At 35.4% G+C, this 24421-nt stretch overlaps 2 protein-coding genes across 3 annotated transcripts; one reads left to right on the top strand and one right to left on the bottom strand.

Moving 5' to 3' along the window:
- Positions 1 to 2544: 2544 nt before the first annotated feature.
- LOC108345314 (chlorophyllase-1) lies at positions 2545 to 23088 on the bottom strand. Its single transcript, XM_017583905.2, has 2 exons — positions 22786 to 23088; positions 2545 to 3346 (listed from the first exon to the last, which is right to left on the bottom strand). The coding sequence occupies exons 1-2, from the start codon at positions 23062 to 23064 to the stop codon at positions 2660 to 2662; spliced, it is 966 nt and encodes a 321-aa protein (XP_017439394.1). The 5' UTR covers positions 23065 to 23088; the 3' UTR covers positions 2545 to 2659.
- Positions 18043 to 20758, top strand: LOC128193539 (uncharacterized). 2 transcript variants are annotated; one of them, XM_052867193.1, is made up of 6 exons: positions 18045 to 18412; positions 18492 to 18754; positions 18835 to 19038; positions 19110 to 19346; positions 19428 to 20087; positions 20174 to 20758. In XM_052867193.1, the coding sequence occupies exons 2-6, from the start codon at positions 18494 to 18496 to the stop codon at positions 20435 to 20437; spliced, it is 1626 nt and encodes a 541-aa protein (XP_052723153.1). In that variant the 5' UTR covers positions 18045 to 18412; positions 18492 to 18493; the 3' UTR covers positions 20438 to 20758. The 2 variants fall into 2 exon arrangements, with proteins under 2 accessions (XP_052723152.1, XP_052723153.1); XM_052867192.1 differs by having other exon boundaries at positions 18043 to 18412; positions 19110 to 20087.
- Positions 23089 to 24421: the final 1333 nt, after the last annotated feature.

Genomic DNA, 24421 nt, shown 5'->3' with positions numbered 1-24421 from the left:
AAAGAAAGATGTATGAGTTTGTTCATTTTAAATGGTAAATCTCAAGTGTAATTGACAAATGTTACTATTTCTGAATGCATTTGGTATGCTATGCATTTCTACAATCAACTTATCTGCAAATTGGTTCATAGTTTTACATTTGATTATGTTGGTTGTACACTATATATACTTTAAGCACGCCAAGCAATAATAATCATCAGCTCAGTTGTTGTTCAATAATTCATATGGGAAAAGCAAAAGAGAGATCAAATTGGCGTGAATTCACGCACATAATCATTGAATTTACTGGTTTATTTTGGTCCATTCTAAGTCAAAATTAAGGGGGGTTGTATTTTTATTGAACAATTAAAGTGGTTGTGATGATGATGCAACGTGTGGGGCCTTAAAATTATGGTACCTTCAACTTTTAATCTTCATGCTGCTCAGATGATCATTGATGATTTATCATTGCTTACATCAGTCGATTTTGGCCTACAGAGTGCAGAACAACGATTAATGATAAGCTCACATATCAATCTGCACAAAAAGCTTATTTCACTATTGTATGAAGCACCAACACCACCATCCTACTTTACCTTTTCTCAAGATTCATGTTCCTTCTCTTTTCATTTCACTGTCTTCTTTATCTTTGGCGAGAAAATCAAGGCTAATTCTTCTGTACTTTACAAAGAATGACTGTTAGTTATTACCATAGATCTATCAGTAATCTTGTATCTTTACTCTTGTCTGAAGCATTTATTGATTTGTTATAAGATTTTGAGTGTAAGTTTCACGTTAAATATAATGAAAAAAATTGAACATTATACAAATGAATATAAATATATTAGTGTTACTTTTTATTAGTAGTTTATGGTGAAACTGTTGTAGAATGAAGCGTGATAAACTGGTGAAAAAATTACCTCAGATAAGAATATTGGTTTAGAAAATACTAAGTTAAAACAAGTGAGAACGCTAATACAGAGAAGTACAGGTGTGACAATATTAAATTCAAAGGACTAATTAGGTTTCTATAATTATGTTCTTTTCCAGCAATAGTTAATAAACCTATTAAGAAAATCAAAGTCATAATTAAAAAAATAAATTTAAATATTGTTAAATAATTGATAAGGTGATTTTGTGGGCCAGGGAAATTTACTAGAAAAAAGAGAGCTAGTAATGTATGATGATGCATGGAAGAGGGATTAATTAGGCATGCTACTGAACCTGCTTTTCTAAATTAATGAGTATCCCAAGATAATAAAATATTTCTCAATTCCATCCCCTCAAAATTCAAATGTTTATAACACACACATGTTCAAATGTTTACTAAATACTATATTAATATAAAAACTACTTTATACCACATTTGTATAGATAAAAAATTCAATATCAAATTAATGACGGTGATTAAGCCATTTATTATTTAAATTAATATTATCTCGAAATCAATAGTTAAATTAGACAGTCAATTCATCATGCGCAACTAATTTAAAATTTAAATAATTTATTTATCGATTCTATGGTTAAATTATACTTTTTTCGTATAATTATTTAAATTTATTGTTTTAAATGAGATCAAATTTTTCGATCAAGTCTAAGTCTATCAAGTCGCATTGCAATTTTTATCTACTTTAAAAAAGTTATGAAAAAAAAATATAAGTAAAACTAAAAATCAATATGTATTTTTAAAATTGAAATCATATTATTAAATTTCAATTTCAATTTTAAATATATATATATAAACAGATATAAATTATGATACATATATATTTTAAAAGCTTAATATTTATTATAATTCTAAATATAATTATTATGTTATAGAATAGACAGAGGATAATACACCACCACCACCATTGTAACTGTTACCATCATCATTATTGCACCATTGTCACTGTACCTTCATTATCTGCTGCGTAGGAAGAAGATTAGGAGAAAGAGCTCTTTCTGGAAAGAATTTTATTATAAAAAAAGTTTGTTTCTATACATATTTCATGTGTTTTGAAAATTAAGAGGTGCAATTAGAAATTATTAAGATGTTTGGAAAAAAATTCAGTTTATACAGAAGATCTTATTACCAGACCCATTTTACAGGCATTTTAAGCCCATGTTTGTCCAGCCTATTTGGCATACTGGGCTTTGACTTCTTCGAATGTGTACAATAGATAAAACAAGTTGTTGTCAAGGAGAAATTACTAGATGATCCTTTATGGTATCATTTACATTTTATTTTGACTAAGTAATATTTATTTAAATTTAAAATGAATAAATTAATAATATTAATTATACGACATTTAGAAATAAGTCAGACCACAATAAACAAACGATAATCCAAATATTACCTTATTAAACAAACTTAAAGTAGCTAAATCCTTCCTTATACGCATTAACTTCCTTAAAATCTTGAAACGTTTATCCAAACGCTGCTTTATTTCTTCTTCTGTCCTCTTATTACCAAAAGAAAACACTAAATACATTTCCTCTGACATTGCCAAGTATATATAAAATTCAAATTGTAAAGACACCTGCGAAAAGCGCATTTCCAATAACATGTAAAATGCACTCAATTGCTACAAACGTGATTTAGGATAACTTCTTCAATGACCAAACACTACCTATATATATATATATATATATATATATTTCTGTTCGATGTGGGATCAAAGTCATGTAATCCTAACACCTATGATGATGGAATGTATACCATGTTGTCCAATTGAGTTGGAGCAAGGTTAGGATTCCCTAAAATAGCATCAAAATCCTTCCAGTGGTCATTTAATTGTGCCCTCAAGAAGGCCACAACCAAGCCTCCTATGGTTCTTCTCATCAAATCCCTAGGACCTGATCCATTCTTGCACGCACATTTTGACAATAATTTCCCAATTACTCCTGCTGTTTCATCGTCCAACATGTCCATGTGACCATACCTTGCCACCACGAAATTTGCACAAGGTGGTTTGCACTCCTTGAAAAACTCCTTATGGTTCATCCCATCAGGAGCACAAGGTGGAGTGCAACAATTACTCTTCTTGGGACCCAGCCCAGAACCAATCACAGCAACAGGCATGTTCAAATTCAAGGATCCTGGCACTCCCTTCAGAATATGAGGATTTGTTTCACAACACTTAGATATTCCAGCCACAGGGTCTATGCCCACCAGTGCTGAAAATTTTACCTTGGTTTTTGAATAGCCAAGTGCAACACAAAATGCTGTCTTTCCACCCTTACTATGACCTGATACTGCCAATTTCTCCAAGTTGGCTTCAACCTTCTCTGGTAGCAAAGGTTGAAGCCCCTCAGCTAGCCAATCTGCAACTTTTCCTGCACATTTTACTTCACTGGGTTCAAGCATTGGCAACCCTTTGCAAAACTAAGAAGGAATAAATGTAAAAACTGTTAGAGAAACCCAAAAGGAATAAATGTAAAAAATTGTTCACCTCAAATTTCTCTTCTAGAGCTTCATAATTGAGTGTAAATAATTGAGTGTGTAGACGTCCGTCCTAGAGGGAGCCGGACGTCTATAATATAGTAGACGTCCGTCCCTTTCCAGGACGGACGTTCAAGAGGCTGACAGGGTGTGACCCCATCAGCCTCTTGAACGTCCGTCCTGGAGAGGGACGGACGTCCATATATAATAGACGTCCGTCCCCCTCCAGGACGGACGTTCAAGAGACTGAGATGTCAGTCTCTTGAACGTCCGTCCTGGACGTCCGTCCCCCTCCAGGACGGACGTTCACGCGACTGACAGGGTTGTACAACCCCTCAGTCTCTTGAACGTCCGTCCTGGAGGGGGACGCACGTCTATTTTATATGGACGTCCGTCCCCCTCCAGGACGGACGTTCAAGAGGCTGACAGGGTAGTACAACCCCTCAGTCTCTTGAACGTCCGTCCTGGAGGGGGACGAACGTCTATTTTATATGGACGTCCGTCCCCCTCCAGGACGGACGTTCAAGAGGCTGACAGGGTAGTACAACCCATCAGCCTCTTGAACGTCCGTCCTGGAGGGGGACGGACGTCCATTATATATGGACGTCCGTCCCCCTCCAGGACGGACGTTCAGAGGACTGACAGAGTGGCTGGGGTGGTAGTTACTTTCAGTCCTCTGAACGTCCGTCCTGAGGGGCGCGGACGTCTATAATGTTATAGACGTCCGCGCCCCTCAGGACGGACGTTCAGAGGACTGACATGTAGTTGAATCGTTTTAGGGTTTCATCAGAATTTTAGACGTCCGTCTTGGGACGGACGTTGATAAAATTATAGACGTCCGAGCCCTGGGAACGGACGTTTAAAGCCCCGCGAAATTCAAATTTTAAATTCGTTACACGTCATATTAGTGGCGGGTGTAAGATCCTTGAAAATATTTGTAAGTTAAAATACTAGATAAAAAAAAAAAATGAATAGTAAATTGTGAATAGTAAAAAGTGAATAGTAAAAAGTGAATAGTAAAAAAAAAAAAAATAAATAAAAAAAAAATAATAAAATAAAAATATTTTTGGAAAGGATAAGTGTTCCACGTAGCTTTGAGATCAGAATTTATCAAATTGCAAATAAAAAATTATTTTTGTAATAGTAAAATGAATAAAAAAAATGAATAGTTAAAATGAATAGTAAAAATGAATAGTAAATTTTTTTGCTATAAATAGCCAAGGGGGGAGGCTGAAAATTTACACCAAAGAACTTAGAAAATTTTTGAGAGAAGAGAGTTGGAAGAATTTCAAATTTTGCAAAGGGGATATTCTGGAAGTTTTCAGAGGGCGAGGAGATTAAGTCTGTAATAGAGGTAAGGGAAGCTAACCTTGAGTATCTCCTTTTGTATTATCTTAAGCCTTGAATATGCTATATTTTGCTTTTGTCTGATCTTAAATCTTGATTATGGAGTATTTTGTTTCTGATTTTGAATTTAAATGAGAGTATGTTTTTGTGTTAATATCCGAGTGTGATAGTTGTAAAACGTGATATTGATTATGTTATGCCATTTGTATGTTATTAGTTGTTTATTTTTGTATTTTGGAAGGATTAGAAATTGTCTAACCGGCTCTGCCAGATTCAATTTATTGTTTCCCCAAACATTCTATTGTTTTCCTTATTTATTTTTATTGTATTTTGGAAGGATTAGAAATTGTCTAACCGGCTCTGCCAGATTCAATTTCTTATTTCCCCAAACTTTCTATTGCTTCAGTTATTTATTTTATTGCACTTTTGGAAGGATTAGAAGTTGTCTAACCGGCTCTGCCAGATTCAGCTTCTTGTTTCCCCAAACTATTTATTGCTTTACTTATTTATTTTATTGCATTTTTGGAAGGATTAGAAGTTGTCTAACCGGCTCTGCCAGATTCAACTTCTTATTTCCCCATACATGTTATTGTTCTTGTTATTTAATTATATTGTATTTTTGGATGGATTAAAAGTTGTCTAACCGGCTCTGCCAGATTCAACTTCTTATTTCCCCATACATGTTATTGTTCTTGTTATTTAATTATATTGTATTTTTGGATGGATTAAAAGTTGTCTAACCGGCTCTGCCAGATTCAACTTCTTGTTTCCCCATGAATTTTTATATTAAGATTATTTTTATGATTGTCAAATATTGTATTCTTCTATGACCATTTATTGTAATGTTTTATTATTGTTAATTGTTTATAATTATCTTGTATGAATTCTATTATGGATGTTTATTGTGATGAATTTATTGAATGAGTTTGTTGGCTGAAATTGATCTTGTTGGGAGGTTTGGAATAAGGGTTCTGTAATAACTTGTATATGGGTATTAAATAGATATACAGATACTGGTTGAGGTTGTGGTGAGAGGAAGTAAAATTAAGCATTTTAAGATTTAGAGCATAAGAAAATAAGGTAGATAAATTAAATAAATAAATTGTTAATTATTGAGGACCTCCCTTTGTTGGTAGGATAGAGGAACCTTAAAAACCTGAGTTGGCACATCCCTGATCATAGAGCAGCCCTGGCCTGGTCCAGTCAGTTGTGACTAGTCATATGTGCTGGCGTCGAAGGTGAGTTTGATGCGTTCAGACATCTGGGTCCTCTCCGGTGACCAATTGGGGTAAAGAAAAATCTATAATAGGATGAAAATAAAATAAAACAAATTGATTGTAGATGCATAATATTATCATGGTAAAAATTTCATATATATTTTATTTATCATTACATTGAGCCCAGACTTTAATATGTAGTTCTTAAGATATGTTGATATATTTTGGTTGATCCATGATCTTTGTTTGGTGAAAATATGTTGAGTTATACTCGTTATGGGCAAAATGAGTTTATAATATGAAGTATGATATCTGGCAATATGTTTGATTTATTGATACCAAAACGGGTGATTATGAATTCATGATTAAAGAATGAACATGATTGAGTTAGGTGGATAAGAGGGTATGAATTGTTGGTTTTATGAAATGTTGGGGTGGATATGAGAAATCATTACTTATGAAATGATGTTTACTACCGGGAGTAGTTTGTTCGAGTTATACCATGAGAGTTTGGTATGAGCAAAGTAACACTTGAGGTTTATGAAAGCAGGCAGAAAGTGTTCTGACCATAAGGCTTTGACATAAACATATGATTCGTAAGTTTTATAGAAGCAGGCAGAGAGGGGTCTGACCATAAGGCTTCAGAAAGTAAGACATAGTATATAAGTGAGGCTTAAGGAAGCAGGCAGAGAGCGGTCTGACCATAAGGCTTCATGAGTAAGCATGGAACACTTGTAAGATTTATGGAAATGAGAAAGATGATTTTGATAATGATGAATTAATGACATCGGAATAATGATATTTTATCAATTGCAGAAATACATGATTATAATATTTTTATTACAAGTTTAATGATTTTATGATATGGTTGGCTTACCCTTATTTGTTTGTGCTATGATCATATAACTCATGTTATATGTGATTAGATAATGTTGCAGATGTGGTTGATAAAGCTTAGAGATGAGAGAGATGCGGGGAAAACCTTTCAGGGATTTTTGTAAAAAGAATAAATTTGTATTGGGAAGATTATGTTGTGTAAAATTTAAAAGTTGAAATGTCAACGGTGTAGACTATATTGTTTAAAGTTTGTAAGTTTGGTATTGTACTTTGGAGTAATTGAAATAAAGTTTGATTGTTTATATGAGGTATCAAATTAATTTAGTCTCTACTATCAGTAATACCCTTTAAAATGTTTGGGTGTTACATTATGGTATCAGAGCAATGGTTTTCGAAAGTATTTTGGGACTATGGGGAGTGAAATTATTATTCTTAGTAAAACTATTAATTGTTATGATGAAAATGACTATTGGAGGAAATTGATATCATATGCTAAATTGTATTGTTATCTTTTTGAAGAGAAATCATTTAAAACTCGACAAAGATGCAACAACAACAAGTTGATCAAGCACCTCAAAATCATTCTAGCTTGAATGACTTTTTAAGGCATGATCCAACTAAATTTAATGGGGATGCTACTCCTGATGAGGCTGACTCTTGGCTAAGGCAGAATGAGAAGATTTTCCGGGTAATAACTTGCTCAGAAGAACAAAAATTAACTTATGCATCATTTCTTTTGGTGGGTGAGGCTGAATATTGGTGGGAAAGTATGCAACAGTTGATGACGGTTCGTGGTGAGGCTGTGAATTGGGAGAACTTTAAGATAAGGTTCTTGGAAAAATATTTTCCAAACAGTGCAAAATTTGCAAGGGAGGCGGAGTTTCTGACCTTACAACAAAGGAGGTTATCAGTACAAGAGTACGTAGTAAAATTTAATTATCTCTCGAGGTTTTATACTCAGAATATCACAGAAGAATGGAGATGTCGAAAATTCGAGGGAGGACTAAGGCATGAACTGAAGAAGGTACTTATGCCATTGGAAATACAAGAGTTTCCAGCATTGGTAGAGAAAGCCAGAATGATAGAATTATTGGAGTTTGATCCAAGTAGAGTTTCCAGACTTGCCAAGGGAGAATCTTCAATGAAATTCAACAAAAAACCTTATGAAAAACCACAATTATCATATCGAGGAACAGTGAAGTGTTTTGAGTGTGGAGGGGCACATTTCAGACGTGACTGCCCTAAACTTATTGGGGAAAAAGTTGAAGGGAAGAGATGTTTCATCTGCAATGATCCGGGACACTTTGCTAATGTTTGTCCAAAGAAAAAGAAGGTGGGAGAACCACAACAACAAGATTCTGCTGAAGTAAAGCCCCAGGCAACAGGAAGAGTATTCGCAATGTCTGCAGAAGAGGCTACTAAGCCAGGTACATTAATTTTACACACCTGTATGTTGTTAGGAGAATGCGTATATGTTTTGTTTGACTCTGGAGCCACACACTCCTTTATATCCCTAGCATGTTTAGAAAGACTCGGATTACCGATGCTTGATCTAGGGTGTGAATTAGTAGTTTCTACACCAGCATCGGGACCAGTTACGACCAGTTCAGTCTGTGTCGGATGCCCGATCCAAATTGCAGGACGCAAGTTCAAAGTGAACTTGATCTGCTTACCCCTTCAAAATCTAGACATTATTTTGGGAATGGATTGGTTGACTGCCAATCATGTTCTTATTGATTGTGGGAAACAAAAGATAGAGTTTCTAAATTTGAACGATTTAGAACTAAGCTCAACTCGAGTAGTTGCGAAGGATATCAAAGATGGAGCTACCTGCTATGTGGTGTTAGCTCAGGAGAAAAGAGAGAATACTGAAGAACAAATCATCGGAATACCTGTGGTAGAAGAATATGTTGATGTTTTTCCAGAACAAGTACCAGGTTTACCACCTAGTCGAGAGATCGATTTCACAATAGATCTAATGCCCGGAGCTGGCCCAGTTTCTATGGCTCCATACCGAATGGCTCCTGCCGAACTAGTAGAGTTGAAAAAGCAAATCGAAGATCTGCTGGAGAAGAAGTTTATCCGTCCAAGTGTGTCTCCATGGGGAGCTCCTGTATTGCTGGTGAAGAAGAAGGATGGAAGTTCAAGGTTGTGCGTGGATTATCGACAGCTGAACAAGGTTACAATAAAGAACAAATATCCTTTGCCAAGAATCGATGATCTATTAGATCAGTTGAGAGGAGCAGAGGTGTTTTCAAAAATTGATCTCAGATCTGGGTACCATCAGATTCTGGTCAAGACGGAAGATGTGCAAAAGACGGCTTTCAGATCTCGCTACGGACACTTTGAGTACGTGGTAATGCCGTTTGGCGTGACGAATGCTCCAGCGATTTTTATGGACTACATGAACAGAATATTTCGGTCATGTTTAGATAAGTTCGTGGTAGTATTTATAGACGATATTCTTATCTATTCAGAGAATAAGGAAAAGCATGCAGAACACTTGAGGGTGGCGTTGGAAATTTTAAGAAAACATCAACTGTATGGGAAACTGTCAAAGTGTGAGTTCTGGATAGAGAAAGTACAATTTTTGGGTCATGTGATTTCTGCTCAAGGAATCTCAGTGGATCCAGCAAAGGTGGAAGCTGTGCTAAAGTGGGAGCGGCCGAAAACTGTAACTGAAGTACGAAGTTTTGTAGGATTAGCCGGTTATTACCGACGTTTTGTTGAAGGGTTTTCCAAGATTGTAGGTCCTCTAACTCAGTTAACTCGTAAAGATCAACCATTTCTGTGGACTGACAAGTGCGAAGCCAGTTTTGAGGATATGAAGCAACGACTAACGTCAGCACCAGTATTAATCATTCCAGACTCTAGCAAATCTTTTGAGGTGTACTGCGATGCGTCATATCAAGGATTGGGGTGCGTCCTAATGCAAGGAAGGAGACCTGTAGCTTATGCATCTAGGCAGCTAAAGGCGCATGAGAAGAACTACCCAACGCATGACATAGAACTTGTAGCAGTAGTATTTGCATTAAAGACATGGAGACACTACCTCTATGGGGCAAGTTTCCAAGTTTTTAGTGACCATAAGAGTCTAAAGTATTTGTTCGATCAAAAGGAGCTGAACATGCGACAAAGAAGATGGATGGAATATATGAAGGACTATGATTTCGAGCTTTTATATCACCCAGGAAAAGCCAATGTGGTGGCAGATGCATTGAGTAGGAGACAAGCTCAAATAGCGACAATGATGGTGAAGGAGTTAGAACTGTTAGAAAAGTTACGTGATATGAACTTGGGGTTGCAGTTAACCCCAGATCATATATGGTGTGGTCATTTAGTAATCACTAGTGACTTCTTAGAACAAGTGAAGGTTGAGCAGTCGATGGATCAAGAGTTGCAGCAAAAGATCAGGTTGTTGGACACCGATCAAGCTAAGGACTTCGTTCTAAGTAAAGATGGCATCCTTCGATTTAAGAACAGAGTGTGTATACCTGCAAAGAGTAAATTAAAACATTTAATTTTAGACGAAGGCCATAAAAGTCGTCTTAGCATACATCCAGGTATGACTAAGATGTATAAGGACCTGAAAGAGTCATTTTGGTGGAATGGAATGAAGAGGGATGTGGCCGAGTTTGTAGCAGCCTGCTTGGTGTGTCAGAAGGCAAAAGTGGAGCATCAAAAACCGGGAGGGATGTTACGACAGTTAGACATTCCTCAATGGAAGTGGGACAATATCTCGATGGACTTTGTAACACATTTACCAAAATCATCAAAAGGTCACGATTCTATCTGGGTTATCGTTGATAGACTAACCAAGAGCGCTCACTTTTTGCCCATTAATCAACGTATGTCTCTAGAAAAGCTGACGGAGTTATACATCAGGGAAGTAGTGAGGTTGCATGGAATACCTACAAGCATTGTGTCAGACAGAGATCCGAGGTTTACTTCAAGGTTTTGGCAGACGCTACAGAAGGCTCTGGGAACGCAGTTGAGGATGAGTTCGGCTTATCACCCTCAGACTGATGGTCAAACAGAAAGGACTATTCAGTCTTTGGAGGATTTGCTAAGAACTTGTGTATTAGATCATCTTGGAAGTTGGAATGAGATACTACCATTAGTAGAATTTACTTACAACAACAGTTATCATTCCAGTATTGGTATGCCACCATATGAAGCTTTATATGGAAGAAGATGTAGAACCCCGTTGTGTTGGTTTCAAGATGGGGAAGCACTAACAGTGGGACCCGAGCTATTACAGCGAACTACAGAAAAAATAAAATTAATCCAAGATCGGATGAAAGCAACTCAAAGTAGACAAAAGTCATATGCCGACAAAAGAAGAAGACCATTAGAATTTGAAGAAGGAGATCATGTATTCTTACGAGTAACACCAACTACAGGAGTCGGGAGAGCTATCAAGATGAGGAAACTGACACCAAAATTTCTCGGACCGTATCAAATTCTCAAAAAGATTGGGCCAGTGGCTTATGAGGTAGCATTACCACCTGGATTGGCAAATTTGCATAACGTTTTTCATGTATCCCAACTGAGGAAGTATATTCCAGATCCAAAGCATGTGTTAGAAGTTGATGAAATTCAGGTCAAGGAAAATTTAACAATGGAAGTTGGACCAGTGCGTATACTAGATGTTCAAATGAAAAAGCTAAGAGGGAAAGATATTCGCACAGTAAAAGTACTTTGGAATGAAGACACACAGGAAATGACTTGGGAATTGGAAGAATTTATGATAAAGGAATATCCATATCTCTTTTGTAAGTAATCTTTTGTTAGATAGTCTTTATTTAAATAAATAATTTTCGAGGGCGAAAATAATTGTTGTTGGGGAGATTGTAAGATCCTTGAAAATATTTGTAAGTTAAAATACTAGATAAAAAAAAATGAATAGTAAATTGTGAATAGTAAAAAGTGAATAGTAAAAAGTGAATAGTAAAAAAAAAAAAATAAATAAAAAAAAAAATAATAAAATAAAAATATTTTTGGAAAGGATAAGTGTTCCACGTAGCTTTGAGATCAGAATTTATCAAATTGCAAATAAAAAATTATTTTTGTAATAGTAAAATGAATAAAAAAAATGAATAGTTAAAATGAATAGTAAAAATGAATAGTAAATTTTTTTGCTATAAATAGCCAAGGGGGGAGGCTGAAAATTTACACCAAAGAACTTAGAAAATTTTTGAGAGAAGAGAGTTGGAAGAATTTCAAATTTTGCAAAGGGGATATTCTGGAAGTTTTCAGAGGGCGAGGAGATTAAGTCTGTAATAGAGGTAAGGGAAGCTAACCTTGAGTATCTCCTTTTGTATTATCTTAAGCCTTGAATATGCTATATTTTGCTTTTGTCTGATCTTAAATCTTGATTATGGAGTATTTTGTTTCTGTATGATTTTGAATTTAAATGAGAGTATGTTTTTGTGTTAATATCCGAGTGTGATAGTTGTAAAACGTGATATTGATTATGTTATGCCATTTGTATGTTATTAGTTGTTTATTTTTGTATTTTGGAAGGATTAGAAACTGTCTAACCGGCTCTGCCAGATTCAATTTATTGTTTCCCCAAACATTCTATTGTTTTCCTTATTTATTTTTATTGTATTTTGGAAGGATTAGAAATTGTCTAACCGGCTCTGCCAGATTCAATTTCTTATTTCCCCAAACTTTCTATTGCTTCAGTTATTTATTTTATTGCACTTTTGGAAGGATTAGAAGTTGTCTAACCGGCTCTGCCAGATTCAGCTTCTTGTTTCCCCAAACTATTTATTGCTTTACTTATTTATTTTATTGCATTTTTGGAAGGATTAGAAGTTGTCTAACCGGCTCTGCCAGATTCAACTTCTTATTTCCCCATACATGTTATTGTTCTTGTTATTTAATTATATTGTATTTTTGGATGGATTAAAAGTTGTCTAACCGGCTCTGCCAGATTCAACTTCTTATTTCCCCATACATGTTATTGTTCTTGTTATTTAATTATATTGTATTTTTGGATGGATTAAAAGTTGTCTAACCGGCTCTGCCAGATTCAACTTCTTGTTTCCCCATGAATTTTTATATTAAGATTATTTTTATGATTGTCAAATATTGTATTCTTCTATGACCATTTATTGTAATGTTTTATTATTGTTAATTGTTTATAATTATCTTGTATGAATTCTATTATGGATGTTTATTGTGATGAATTTATTGAATGAGTTTGTTGGCTGAAATTGATCTTGTTGGGAGGTTTGGAATAAGGGTTCTGTAATAACTTGTATATGGGTATTAAATAGATATACAGATACTGGTTGAGGTTGTGGTGAGAGGAAGTAAAATTAAGCATTTTAAGATTTAGAGCATAAGAAAATAAGGTAGATAAATTAAATAAATAAATTGTTAATTATTGAGGACCTCCCTTTGTTGGTAGGATAGAGGAACCTTAAAAACCTGAGTTGGCACATCCCTGATCATAGAGCAGCCCTGGCCTGGTCCAGTCAGTTGTGACTAGTCATATGTGCTGGCGTCGAAGGTGAGTTTGATGCGTTCAGACATCTGGGTCCTCTCCGGTGACCAATTGGGGTAAAGAAAAATCTATAATAGGATGAAAATAAAATAAAACAAATTGATTGTAGATGCATAATATTATCATGGTAAAAATTTCATATATATTTTATTTATCATTACATTGAGCCCAGACTTTAATATGTAGTTCTTAAGATATGTTGATATATTTTGGTTGATCCATGATCTTTGTTTGGTGAAAATATGTTGAGTTATACTCGTTATGGGCAAAATGAGTTTATAATATGAAGTATGATATCTGGCAATATGTTTGATTTATTGATACCAAAACGGGTGATTATGAATTCATGATTAAAGAATGAACATGATTGAGTTAGGTGGATAAGAGGGTATAAATTGTTGGTTTTATGAAATGTTGGGGTGGATATGAGAAATCATTACTTATGAAATGATGTTTACTACCGGGAGTAGTTTGTTCGAGTTATACCATGAGAGTTTGGTATGAGCAAAGTAACACTTGAGGTTTATGAAAGCAGGCAGAAAGTGTTCTGACCATAAGGCTTTGACATAAACATATGATTCGTAAGTTTTATAGAAGCAGGCAGAGAGGGGTCTGACCATAAGGCTTCAGAAAGTAAGACATAGTATATAAGTGAGGCTTAAGGAAGCAGGCAGAGAGCGGTCTGACCATAAGGCTTCATGAGTAAGCATGGAACACTTGTAAGATTTATGGAAATGAGAAAGATGATTTTGATAATGATGAATTAATGACATCGGAATAATGATATTTTATCAATTGCAGAAATACATGATTATAATATTTTTATTACAAGTTTAATGATTTTATGATATGGTTGGCTTACCCTTATTTGTTTGTGCTATGATCATATAACTCATGTTATATGTGATTAGATAATGTTGCAGATGTGGTTGATAAAGCTTAGAGATGAGAGAGATGCGGGGAAAACCTTTCAGGGATTTTTGTAAAAAGAATAAATTTGTATTGGGAAGATTATGTTGTGTAAAATTTAAAAGTTGAAATGTCAACGGTGTAGACTATATTGTTTAAAGTTTGTAAGTTTGGTATTGTACTTTGGAGTAATTGAAATAAAGTTTGATTGTTTATATGAGGTATCAAATTAATTTAGTCTCTACTATCAGTAATACCCTTTAAAATGTTTGGGTGTTACAGCGGGCCGGACGTCTATAATATTATAGACGTCCGGCCCATGTGGCTCGGACGTCTAGGTTTATTAAAATCGAAACCGCGAACCAGTCACTCGTCTTCTTCCCCGCGAACGCCGTCTCTGCTGCTGCGCCGTTCAGTTTCCAGGTTGGTTTTCTCACTTTTGGACCGTTTAAAATTACATTTAATCCGATTACATTGTTCTGTGATGAAATGTCTTTGATTTGAACCGATTAAAAATTGTTTTCGGTCCGTTTTTTTGCAGACTCTTGCGTGTTCTTGGACGGCTTCCTTGACTCTTTTTGGACTGCGTGTTAGGCCGTTTGCTCCTCCACTTCCCTCCTTCGGATTTGGAATCTACTTTTCAGGTTAGCTTGTTGGTTGAAAATTTTGTGTATGCATGTATGTGGATTTTGTGTATGGACGTTTTTGACTGTAAAATGTGTATTAGTTATGTTATTGTGTTAAACGATTAATGCGAAATGTGTATTAATGTATGGACGTTTTTGACTGTTAAATTTTGTGTATGCATGTATGTGTTATTGTGTAAAATGTGTATTAGTTATTGCCATACATTGAGTGACACTTAGTTCCCGTTTGAAATTTAAGACAAACGATTAATCTTTTAATCGTTTGTGTTAAATTTTGAATTGTCCGATTGGACAGTTTGAGAAAATTAATTTTCATAATTTAAAACACTTGAACTGATGATTTTACGAACATAGTATGGATCGAAGATGGATGAACGAACGTCGCATGAGTGAAGAATATGACAAGGGTGTTTCACAGTTCTTGCAATACGTTGAACAAAATGCTAAGTCTGTCAACGGGACATATTTTTGTCCTTGTGTGCGTTGTCTTAATCAAATACGCCAAGACTTAGGCAATGTGCGTGACCATCTATTCATGTATGGCATAATGAGGACTTATACAGTTTGGACTTGGCATGGAGAAGTACTTGAGCAGCCTACCACGTCACGAGGAACAAATTATGTGGAAGAATGGATGAGTGACCATTTAGAGGACATGATACGTGATGTCGGTGAAGATAATTTTGGAAGGGCTAATTTGTATGATACTCTTATTAATGATTCAGAGCAACCGTTGTTCCCAGGATGCTCAAACTTTACACGCTTGTCTTCAACTTTAAAGTTGTTTAGTTTAAAAGCAAGGAATGGATGGACTGATAAAAGTTTCACCGAGTTGTTGGAGTTGTTGAAGGAGATGCTTCTAGAAAATAATACTCTACCTATTCGTAATTACGAGGCCAAAAAACTTTTATGTCCAATGGGTCTTGAATATCAAAAGATACATGCTTGTCCTAATGATTGTGTTTTGTACACAAAGGAGTTTGCTTCGTTAAACTATTGTCCAACATGTGGTTTATCCCGTTTTAAAAAGAAATCTGACAGAGTCACTGGTAATGAAGGTAATGATGGTGCACCTGCTAAGGTGATGTGGTATTTGCCTATAATACCTAGGTTCAAACGTATGTTCTCTGTTAAAGAAGATGCAAAGAACCTTAAATGGCACTCTGACGAAAGAAAGTGCGATAATCTTCTTCGACACCCTGCTGATTCTCCACAATGGAAAAAGATTGATGACAAATTCCCTGAATTTGGTGCAGATCCAAGAAACTTAAGGCTTGCACTTGCAACTGATGGTATGAATCCTTATGGAAACTTAAGTAGCAAACACAGTTCGTGGCCAGTTATGTTGATGATTTACAATCTTTCTCCTTCGTTGTGCATGAAGAGAAAATATGTGATGTTGACCATGATGATATCGGGTCCTAGACAACCTGGAAATGACATTGATGTTTACTTAGCACCTTTAATTGATGATTTGAAATTGTTGTGGGAAGAAGGCATCGACGTGTTTGATTCACATGTTCAGGAACAGTTCCGTTTGCGTGCAATGTTGTTTTGCACTATAAATGATTTCCCAGCATATGGAAACTTGAGCGGTTATAGTGTTAAAGGTCATTTTGCATGTCCCATATGTGAAGAAAACACTAGTTACCTTCAGTTGAAGCATGGTCAGAAGACAGTATATACAAGACATCGAAAATTTCTTCCTCGTAATCATCCTTATCGTAGATTGAAAAAAGCATTTAATGGAAGTGCTGAGGATGAGGTTGTGTGCAGACCCCGGAATGGTCAAGAGGTGTACAACGAAGTCAAAAACATTGACATTGTGTTTGGAAAACATCATAAAAGTACCTCTGCAAAGAACATTTGGAAGAAACGATCGATATTTTTTAAGCTTCCATATTGGTGTGAACTTGATGTTAGACATTGTATTGATGTGATGCACGTTGAAAAAAATGTTTGTGACAGTGTCATCGGAACTTTATTAAACGTCAAAGGGAAGAGCAAAGACGGAATAAAGGCAAGACAAGATTTGGCTGACATGGGAATCCGATCTGAGTTACATCCACAGATAATAGGAAGACGCACCTATCTGCCCCCAGCCTGTCACACACTTTCCAAAAAAGAAAAACAAAGTTTTTGTAACTGTTTAAGAAGTGTGAAGGTTCCGCAAGGTTATTCTTCAAATATTAGTAACCTTGTGTCTATGCAAGACTTAAAGCTAGTTGGTTTAAAGTCTCACGATTGTCATGTATTGATGCAACAATTGTTACCGGTTCTTATTCGAGGCATATTACCTCCTTCTGTTAGGGGTATTCTGACACGTCTGAGTTTTTTCTTTAATGCCATTTGCAAGAAAGTTGTTGACCCTCGAGGTTTAGATGAATTGGAAAATGAGGGAATAAGACTACTATGTCAATTGGAGATGTATTTTCCACCTTCCTTTTTTGACATCATGGTACATTTGATTGTTCATCTAGTCAGAGAAATTCGAATATGTGGGCCGGTCTTCTTAAGGTGGATGTACCCAGTTGAAAGATACATGAAGATCTTAAAGGGATATGTCAAGAATCAGTATAGACCAGAAGCTTCAATCATAGAGCGATACGTTGCAGAAGAAGCCATTGAATTTTGTTCAAGTTATATGCCATCTTGTGAACCCGTCGGTCTTCCCAAGAGCAAAAACGAAGGAAAATGTGAAGGTAAGGGTGTTCGAGGTGTGACAATTCAAAGTGTTACCAGAAAAGAAATTGACCAAGCTCATTTGTACGTCTTAAACAACACTGTTGATGTGATTCCTTACATTTCTGACCACGTTAATGAAATAAAGGCAGCAAACCCAAAAATGAGTGAAAAATGGCATCTTAATGAACATGTGAAAACCTTCTTGGGATGGTTTAAGAAAAAGGTGTATGCGACTCCACATGTTTCTGAAACTTTATTGAGGTTATCTCGTGGACCGAACACAGAGGTCATTACATATGGTGGGTACTATATAAACAATATTTCTTTTCAGACAAAGGTAGAAGATGAAAAAAGCAGAGTTCAAAATAGTGGCGTCACACTACAAGCTGAGTCTGTGCACTTTGCTAGTGCTAAAGACAAAAATCCAATCACAGCATCCATCAGTTATTTTGGAATAATACAAGAAATATGGGAAGTTGATTACGTTACTTTTAGAGTACCAGTTTTCAAGTGTAAATGGGTTGATATAAATTCTGGTGTCATGATGGATGACCTTGGTTTCACATTGGTAGACTTGAACAAGATGAATTACACTGATGAACCATTTATCATGGCTAGTCAAGCAAGACAAATATTCTACGTAAGTGATCCATCGAATAACAAATGGTCAGTGGTTTTAGAAGGTAGAAACATGCATGGACATGATGATGACGATTCTCTTGATATACTTGAGACAACATCTGTTGCATGTAGACCCACTGAAGACCCAGTTGATGACGTTGCCGATGTAATGCAAGCAATTCGTAGTGATCACAACGAAGGCATTTGGGAAAAAACAATTAATTAATAGGTTAATATTTTCACTTTTATTGACTTTATATGTTTGTCCATCATAATTGAATTATTACTAACGTTGTCTAATTTTTCAGGTATGTCGGCCTCAGACTCAGGATCGGGAAAGAGCAGACGTGGACGAGGCGTCACCCGAGTGGCAGATGTGACATCCGGACGCGTGGATGGTCAGAGGAGGCATGTTGACATTGACCCCAGATCAGGTCATCCATCAGGGCCAAATGCTGATAGGTTTAGGAGTTATCTGGGCAAGTTAGCAAAAAGTCATGTCTCTATCCTTCATGCATGTTGGGATGACGTCCCAGAGGTCGACAAGAACCTCTTATGGCAAGATGTTCAGGTATGTTTAGACTTCATGCAATTTGTGATATACTTATCTGTTAACTTTTCTCTTGGTAACAAGTTTTTTGTTTTAAACAGCAACATTTTGATATTCCAAACACATTGCAAATCAGAAAGAAAGTGTTATCGCATATAGCGATAAGATTTAGGGATTTCAAGACAAGGCTGACACGACTATATGTCTTTGGAGATAGACAACATGAAAATCCATCTCAGCATTATACCTTCACAGAGGAGGATTGGATGCAGTTTCGTGCATCTAGAGAGTCTGAAGAATGGAAGGTATGTTTCTTAAGATCATCTTTCATTGAGTTTTTATGATTTTAGACTTACTTATATACATGCTTTCACAGGATAAAAGGTTAGCCGCCCAAGAAAGACAAAGGCTAAACGACACACCCCACTTGTTATCACGAGGTGGATATGCAAAACTGGAGAAGAAACTGAGAAAGTCTAGAGCCGATGCCTTGGGACTTGAGTCGCCTGACCTAGCACCTGCACCTGCTAGGTACGAGCTGTGGAAGGCTGCTCGGACTAAATCTGATGGGAACATGACATCTTCCTCAGCTGCCTTGATCTCACAGAGAATTGTAAGTTCAAATTATAAGCAGTTATTTGATTGTGTATCTATCACAGCATGTCTTCTAAGTAACTTGGTTTTTTATGTGCAGGATGAGTTGGTTGAGCAGCAGACTCAGGGCACATTTGCTGGCCAAGGTAGGGACGACATTCTGACAACGGCCATTGGAAGGCCCGAGCACCCAGGACGTGTACGTGGAGTTCCAGGGGCGATTGGTCTTCGTGACTATTTTGGCCCTACACAGAAAACCCCCCAATCAATGAGTCAGGAGACACTGAGGCAGATGGATCTTCAGTGGGAGGAAAGACTCAACCAAAGCATGAGATCAATGGAGCAACGATTCATGGAGCAGCTACAAGAACAAAAACAAATACAAAGAGCGCTTGAAGAAAAGCTGCATTCCATGACGCAAGGCCACATGGGGGCCGATGAAACTCCCACAGCACCTCGTGTCAGCACTAGAGGATCATGCTCTGCTGTAGAACCCAATGAGTATAGCGGTCAATATGAGCTGTTGGTTGATGGGGATCCCCCACGCATTGTGGCTGTCGGACGAGTGCTTGAGGGAGGGGAGACCATTCATGGTGTTCCCATATTACCCCAGCACGTGCGTGTGACCATTGACGAGGTTCGGGATCCCCAGGCTCAGGTGCCTGTACCCACTCCAGAAATTAACTTTGTGGGGGAGGCCATAGGAACATTTATTGCCTGGCCTAGAGCATTGATCATGTCCCACATCGCGACTCCACAGGTATAATGTCTTTTTCCTTAGTATTTCTATGTTAATTGTCTTCATATAATTGTTTATAAAGCTTTCACGTAAATTCTTATCTTCAGTTCACACGTCCTCAGAAGCAGCCAATTCATGATACAGTCATACATGAAGATGATGACATGGCTGAAGCAGAGGATGATCCTATATCAAAGTTAGTGACAAAATTACCCAGATTGAAGAAAGCATCATTACAACTATACTGGGATTTGAGGGTATTTGGTCTTCCCCCACATGTGCCAGTTTATATCACATTTTCTGATGCATTGGAGGTGATTGAGGGAGACAGGATGTTGAATATTTCCATCATTCAGCTGTGGTGTATGTAAGTTAGTCAATTTGGTCTTTGATATTACTTTTATTTACATTCTTATATAGTTTCTAACGACTTAACTTTGTTGTTTTAGGTACATGGACACAATCGTTGTAGACCAAGGTCGGTCTTCCATGTACGGATTTGTTGAACCTCAGACCATTCAACCGTCTGGTAACACACTTCAAAACAGACAACATTATTTGCAAACATGGATGGATGAGTCCAAAAGAGACATATACCTTGTGCCATACATTGACGGGTACGTGTTTTTATATGTGGTCAGTTTATTATTATAGTTTCCTTAATTAGTTGAATAACTATTTGTCCTTCGTGATAGGTCTCACTGGCAGCTGATGGTTATCATTCCCAAAGAATGTAAAATTATATGGTTTTGTTCGTTGCACAGGAAGATGAAAAATGACTTGAGAACCATGCTTCAAGGGTAAGTGTTTCTCCAAAAAATGACTTCAATTTGATGTTAACCTTCAACTTTTATGATAAAATAGTCATATTAATTATACTTTGTGTTTTCAATCTGTATAGAGTTATTGGTAAATCTCGTGGTCAATTGGTTCAAATTTTGTATCCAAAGGTTGTAAGTCATTTATAGTTTCTAATTCATTTATGTTATTGAATGATCTAAATTTTTAACTATTTAGTTTGTTATTTTAGTGTAACCAGCAGGTAGATTCATGGGAATGTGGCTTCTATGTGATGTGTTGGATTAAGACCATCATTCGAGCTGTCATTACAGATGACTGGAATGAGGTAATGATGTATACCTTCAATACATTACAAATCAAAATCATCTTCAACTATATATGAAACAATAATGAATCTTTCTTGAATTTTGCAGCGCTTCAAGACTACATCGCCTATTATAGAGGACACAATTAACCAGATAAGGCAGGAGTGGACCGCTTATCTTCTACAAAGATGGAGTTAGGAATAGTTATATTTCTTCTTGATTGAACATTGTTTGGTTTTAGTTTTATTTTTATGTTAATACTTTGGTAGTGGATTGAACATTAAGTAGAATTTTGTTTATATAAAACGCATATTTATGTTATTGGAGAATTGTTCTGGGACATTTTTCTGTTTTTCAGGTGTGGTTCTATTGAAAAAACAAACAAATTTTTAAAAAAAAAACGCCCAGTAGACGTCCGTTAGTGTACAGTCGGACGTCTATAGACGTCCGTCTGTGCACATACGGACGTCCCACGCCCAGCCTACACCAAAAAAAACTCAGCAAGGTAGACGTCCGTCCTCAGACAGCAGCGGACGTTTATATGGACGTCCGTCCTCAGACAGCGGACGTTTATGACAAACGTCCGTGCTCAGGCAACGGACGTTTATAATAAACGTCCGTCCTCAGGCAACGGACGTTTATATAAACGTCCGTCCTGATGCAGCGGACGTTTATAATAAACGTCCGTCCTCAGGCAGAGCGGACGTTCATATAGACGTCTGTCCTCAGGCAGAACGGACGTTCATATAGACGTCCGTCTTCCCAGGACGGACGTGTGAGGGACGTCTACCGCATAGACGTCCGGCGCACGCCGGACGTCAAAAGGCCAAAATGTCGGACGTGAAAGACCGTTTCTGCACTAGTGGATCTGTATGAGATTTAATAAAATATAAAGATTTATTGGTTATTATAGAAAGTTATATAAAAAAATAAAATAAAATCAACTTGATGATATTAGTTTATTAAGAATTAGAATTCTATCTAAGGTTATAGGGTTCTTTGATGACTATCAAGAAAGGGTGAGAAAAAAAGAAGAAAGACAAAGTGATAAATTGGAAAAAAAAAAGAAAATAATGATATTAAAAACACATTATCATTGAATCTATAAACGATGAAAATTAGTATATTATTATATATGTTAATATGTGAGAAATTATGATTCTTAATATCCTAAAATAGTTTTCTAAAATAAATTAAAAACATAAAAAAATTACAAATTAATTTACATTTTTTATCTTAAGTGATCTTCAACTTTTTCATTTTATACTAGACTTAGATTTACATTTCAAAACTAACCATATCTATTAATTAATAATAATTTCCAATTATTATAAACGAGCAGCATATATAAACATTCAAATTATATTTCTCACGAAAAAAAAACATTACAAATTTATAGAAGATAAGAATATTAGTAGAGAAGTGTTTCTCATGTATATTTGTTTTTCATTCGATCCCTGACACCTTGTTTGAAATAAAAGTTAACAATAATTGGATCAATAAACATAACTTTCTTTTTTTGGCTTTGCTGTGAAACGAGATTGTATAGAAATATTAATGGTGCAATGTATATAACGAAAAGAGAAATTAGAAAGCGTTGAGAGTAGATGTACCAGCTGAGGAGCTACAACTATGAATCCATGTGAAACTATGTGAGTTAGGAGGTGAGAGTAGAAGGTATTGGGAATGAAAAAGCCATGGCAGAATAATATTACAGGGTATGCACCAGGCACAGTTGGTGTATATATCAGCAATGGTTTTGGAGGTGAGGAGGAGGAAGAAGAAGAAGAAACACTGGATGCATCAACTTTCAATTGCTTCCATTGGATATCTCCTTTTTCAAAAACTTCTGTCGTTTCCATTGCTGGAACAGCTCCCTCAGCCATCATCATTTTTCTCACACCAAACACTTTGCTTCTAAGAATACTCAACTTCACTTCTATGCATGCATCTACCTAATATATATACAGATAATAATAATACTTTGACAACATTTTAACATCATCTATGTGTCATTCTACGTGTCATTCTACGTGTCATTCTGTTATTGGTCATTCTGTTATTGGTCTAAAGTTAGTCCACAATCAATAATAATAATTATAAATACCAACATAGACCAATCACAGAATGACACATAGATCATGTTAAAATTTGTCAAAGTATTATTATCTATATATATATATATATATATACTCATCAAACAAACCATTGTCCTCTCACATGTTACTATTCTCTCTTATTTCATCCAATAAAATTATTTCTCTATTAAAAGAAGGAAAAAGAAAAAGAGAAAAGGGTAAATTATAATCAATTCATTTCTTTTAATTTTTACTAAAAAGGAATGTTTTACTAATTTCATACTCCATTATAATATAAAAATAAAAGCTTACGTATATTGTAGAAATTATTCATCAACAAGATTAATGATTTAGCTTCATGAAATTCCAGTTTTAGATAAATTCAAAGTGAACATGCGAGTAATGTTTCTATTTTTTTAAGAGTATAGACTTTTATTTGTATTGGACTTATATATATGGTTGTTTAAGTTTTATAGTATCCTTGCATTGGAAAGAGGGTTTTCAAAAGAGCTTTTATTAAAGAGTAATTATATTTTAATTTATTATGATTTTTTGAATTAAGAAGTGATTTTTTTTTAAATTTCAAAAAAAATAAAAATTAACATGAATGTTTGCATTAATGGAGCATGCAATCAAAATTTACGAGAAAAATATTATGGTGAGAGTTAACTTTTGACTTTCATTAATAACAAATAATATAAATAATTTAATATTTTATTTTTGTATATTTATTTATATCTTTTATATAATTTACTTATATTTCGTTAAGGATAATTTCTATTATGGATTTCGGATGATTTTCATATTTTTTATTCATTTAATTTTTTTTATAAATGTTTATATGGTAATAAACGATTAATGAATTTTGAAATATAAACATAAGTTATTAACCTTTGCATAAGAGTGTAACTCTGATTTTAGGTTTTTACTACGTTTTAGGTCAGCTTGTATATATGTTGAATATTATCTGGCTTTTCCATTAATAGAATTACATGTTTTTGTAATTTTTAAACTAGTTATAAATGGCCCATTAATTTAAAGTAGGATCCGACCAGATAAAGAAAATATATTTTGGACCAGTTTTGGCAACCTTATCCTTTTGATTTAATGGCATTACACAATTATTGAAAAGACGTATATAATGTGGACAGTTCAAACAGTTTGATATAAT

Source organism: Vigna angularis, chromosome 8 (genome assembly GCF_016808095.1).
Source record: "Vigna angularis cultivar LongXiaoDou No.4 chromosome 8, ASM1680809v1, whole genome shotgun sequence".
NCBI classification, from domain to species: Eukaryota; Viridiplantae; Streptophyta; class Magnoliopsida; order Fabales; family Fabaceae; genus Vigna; species Vigna angularis.
This window is presented reverse-complemented; position numbering and strand designations above follow the sequence as displayed.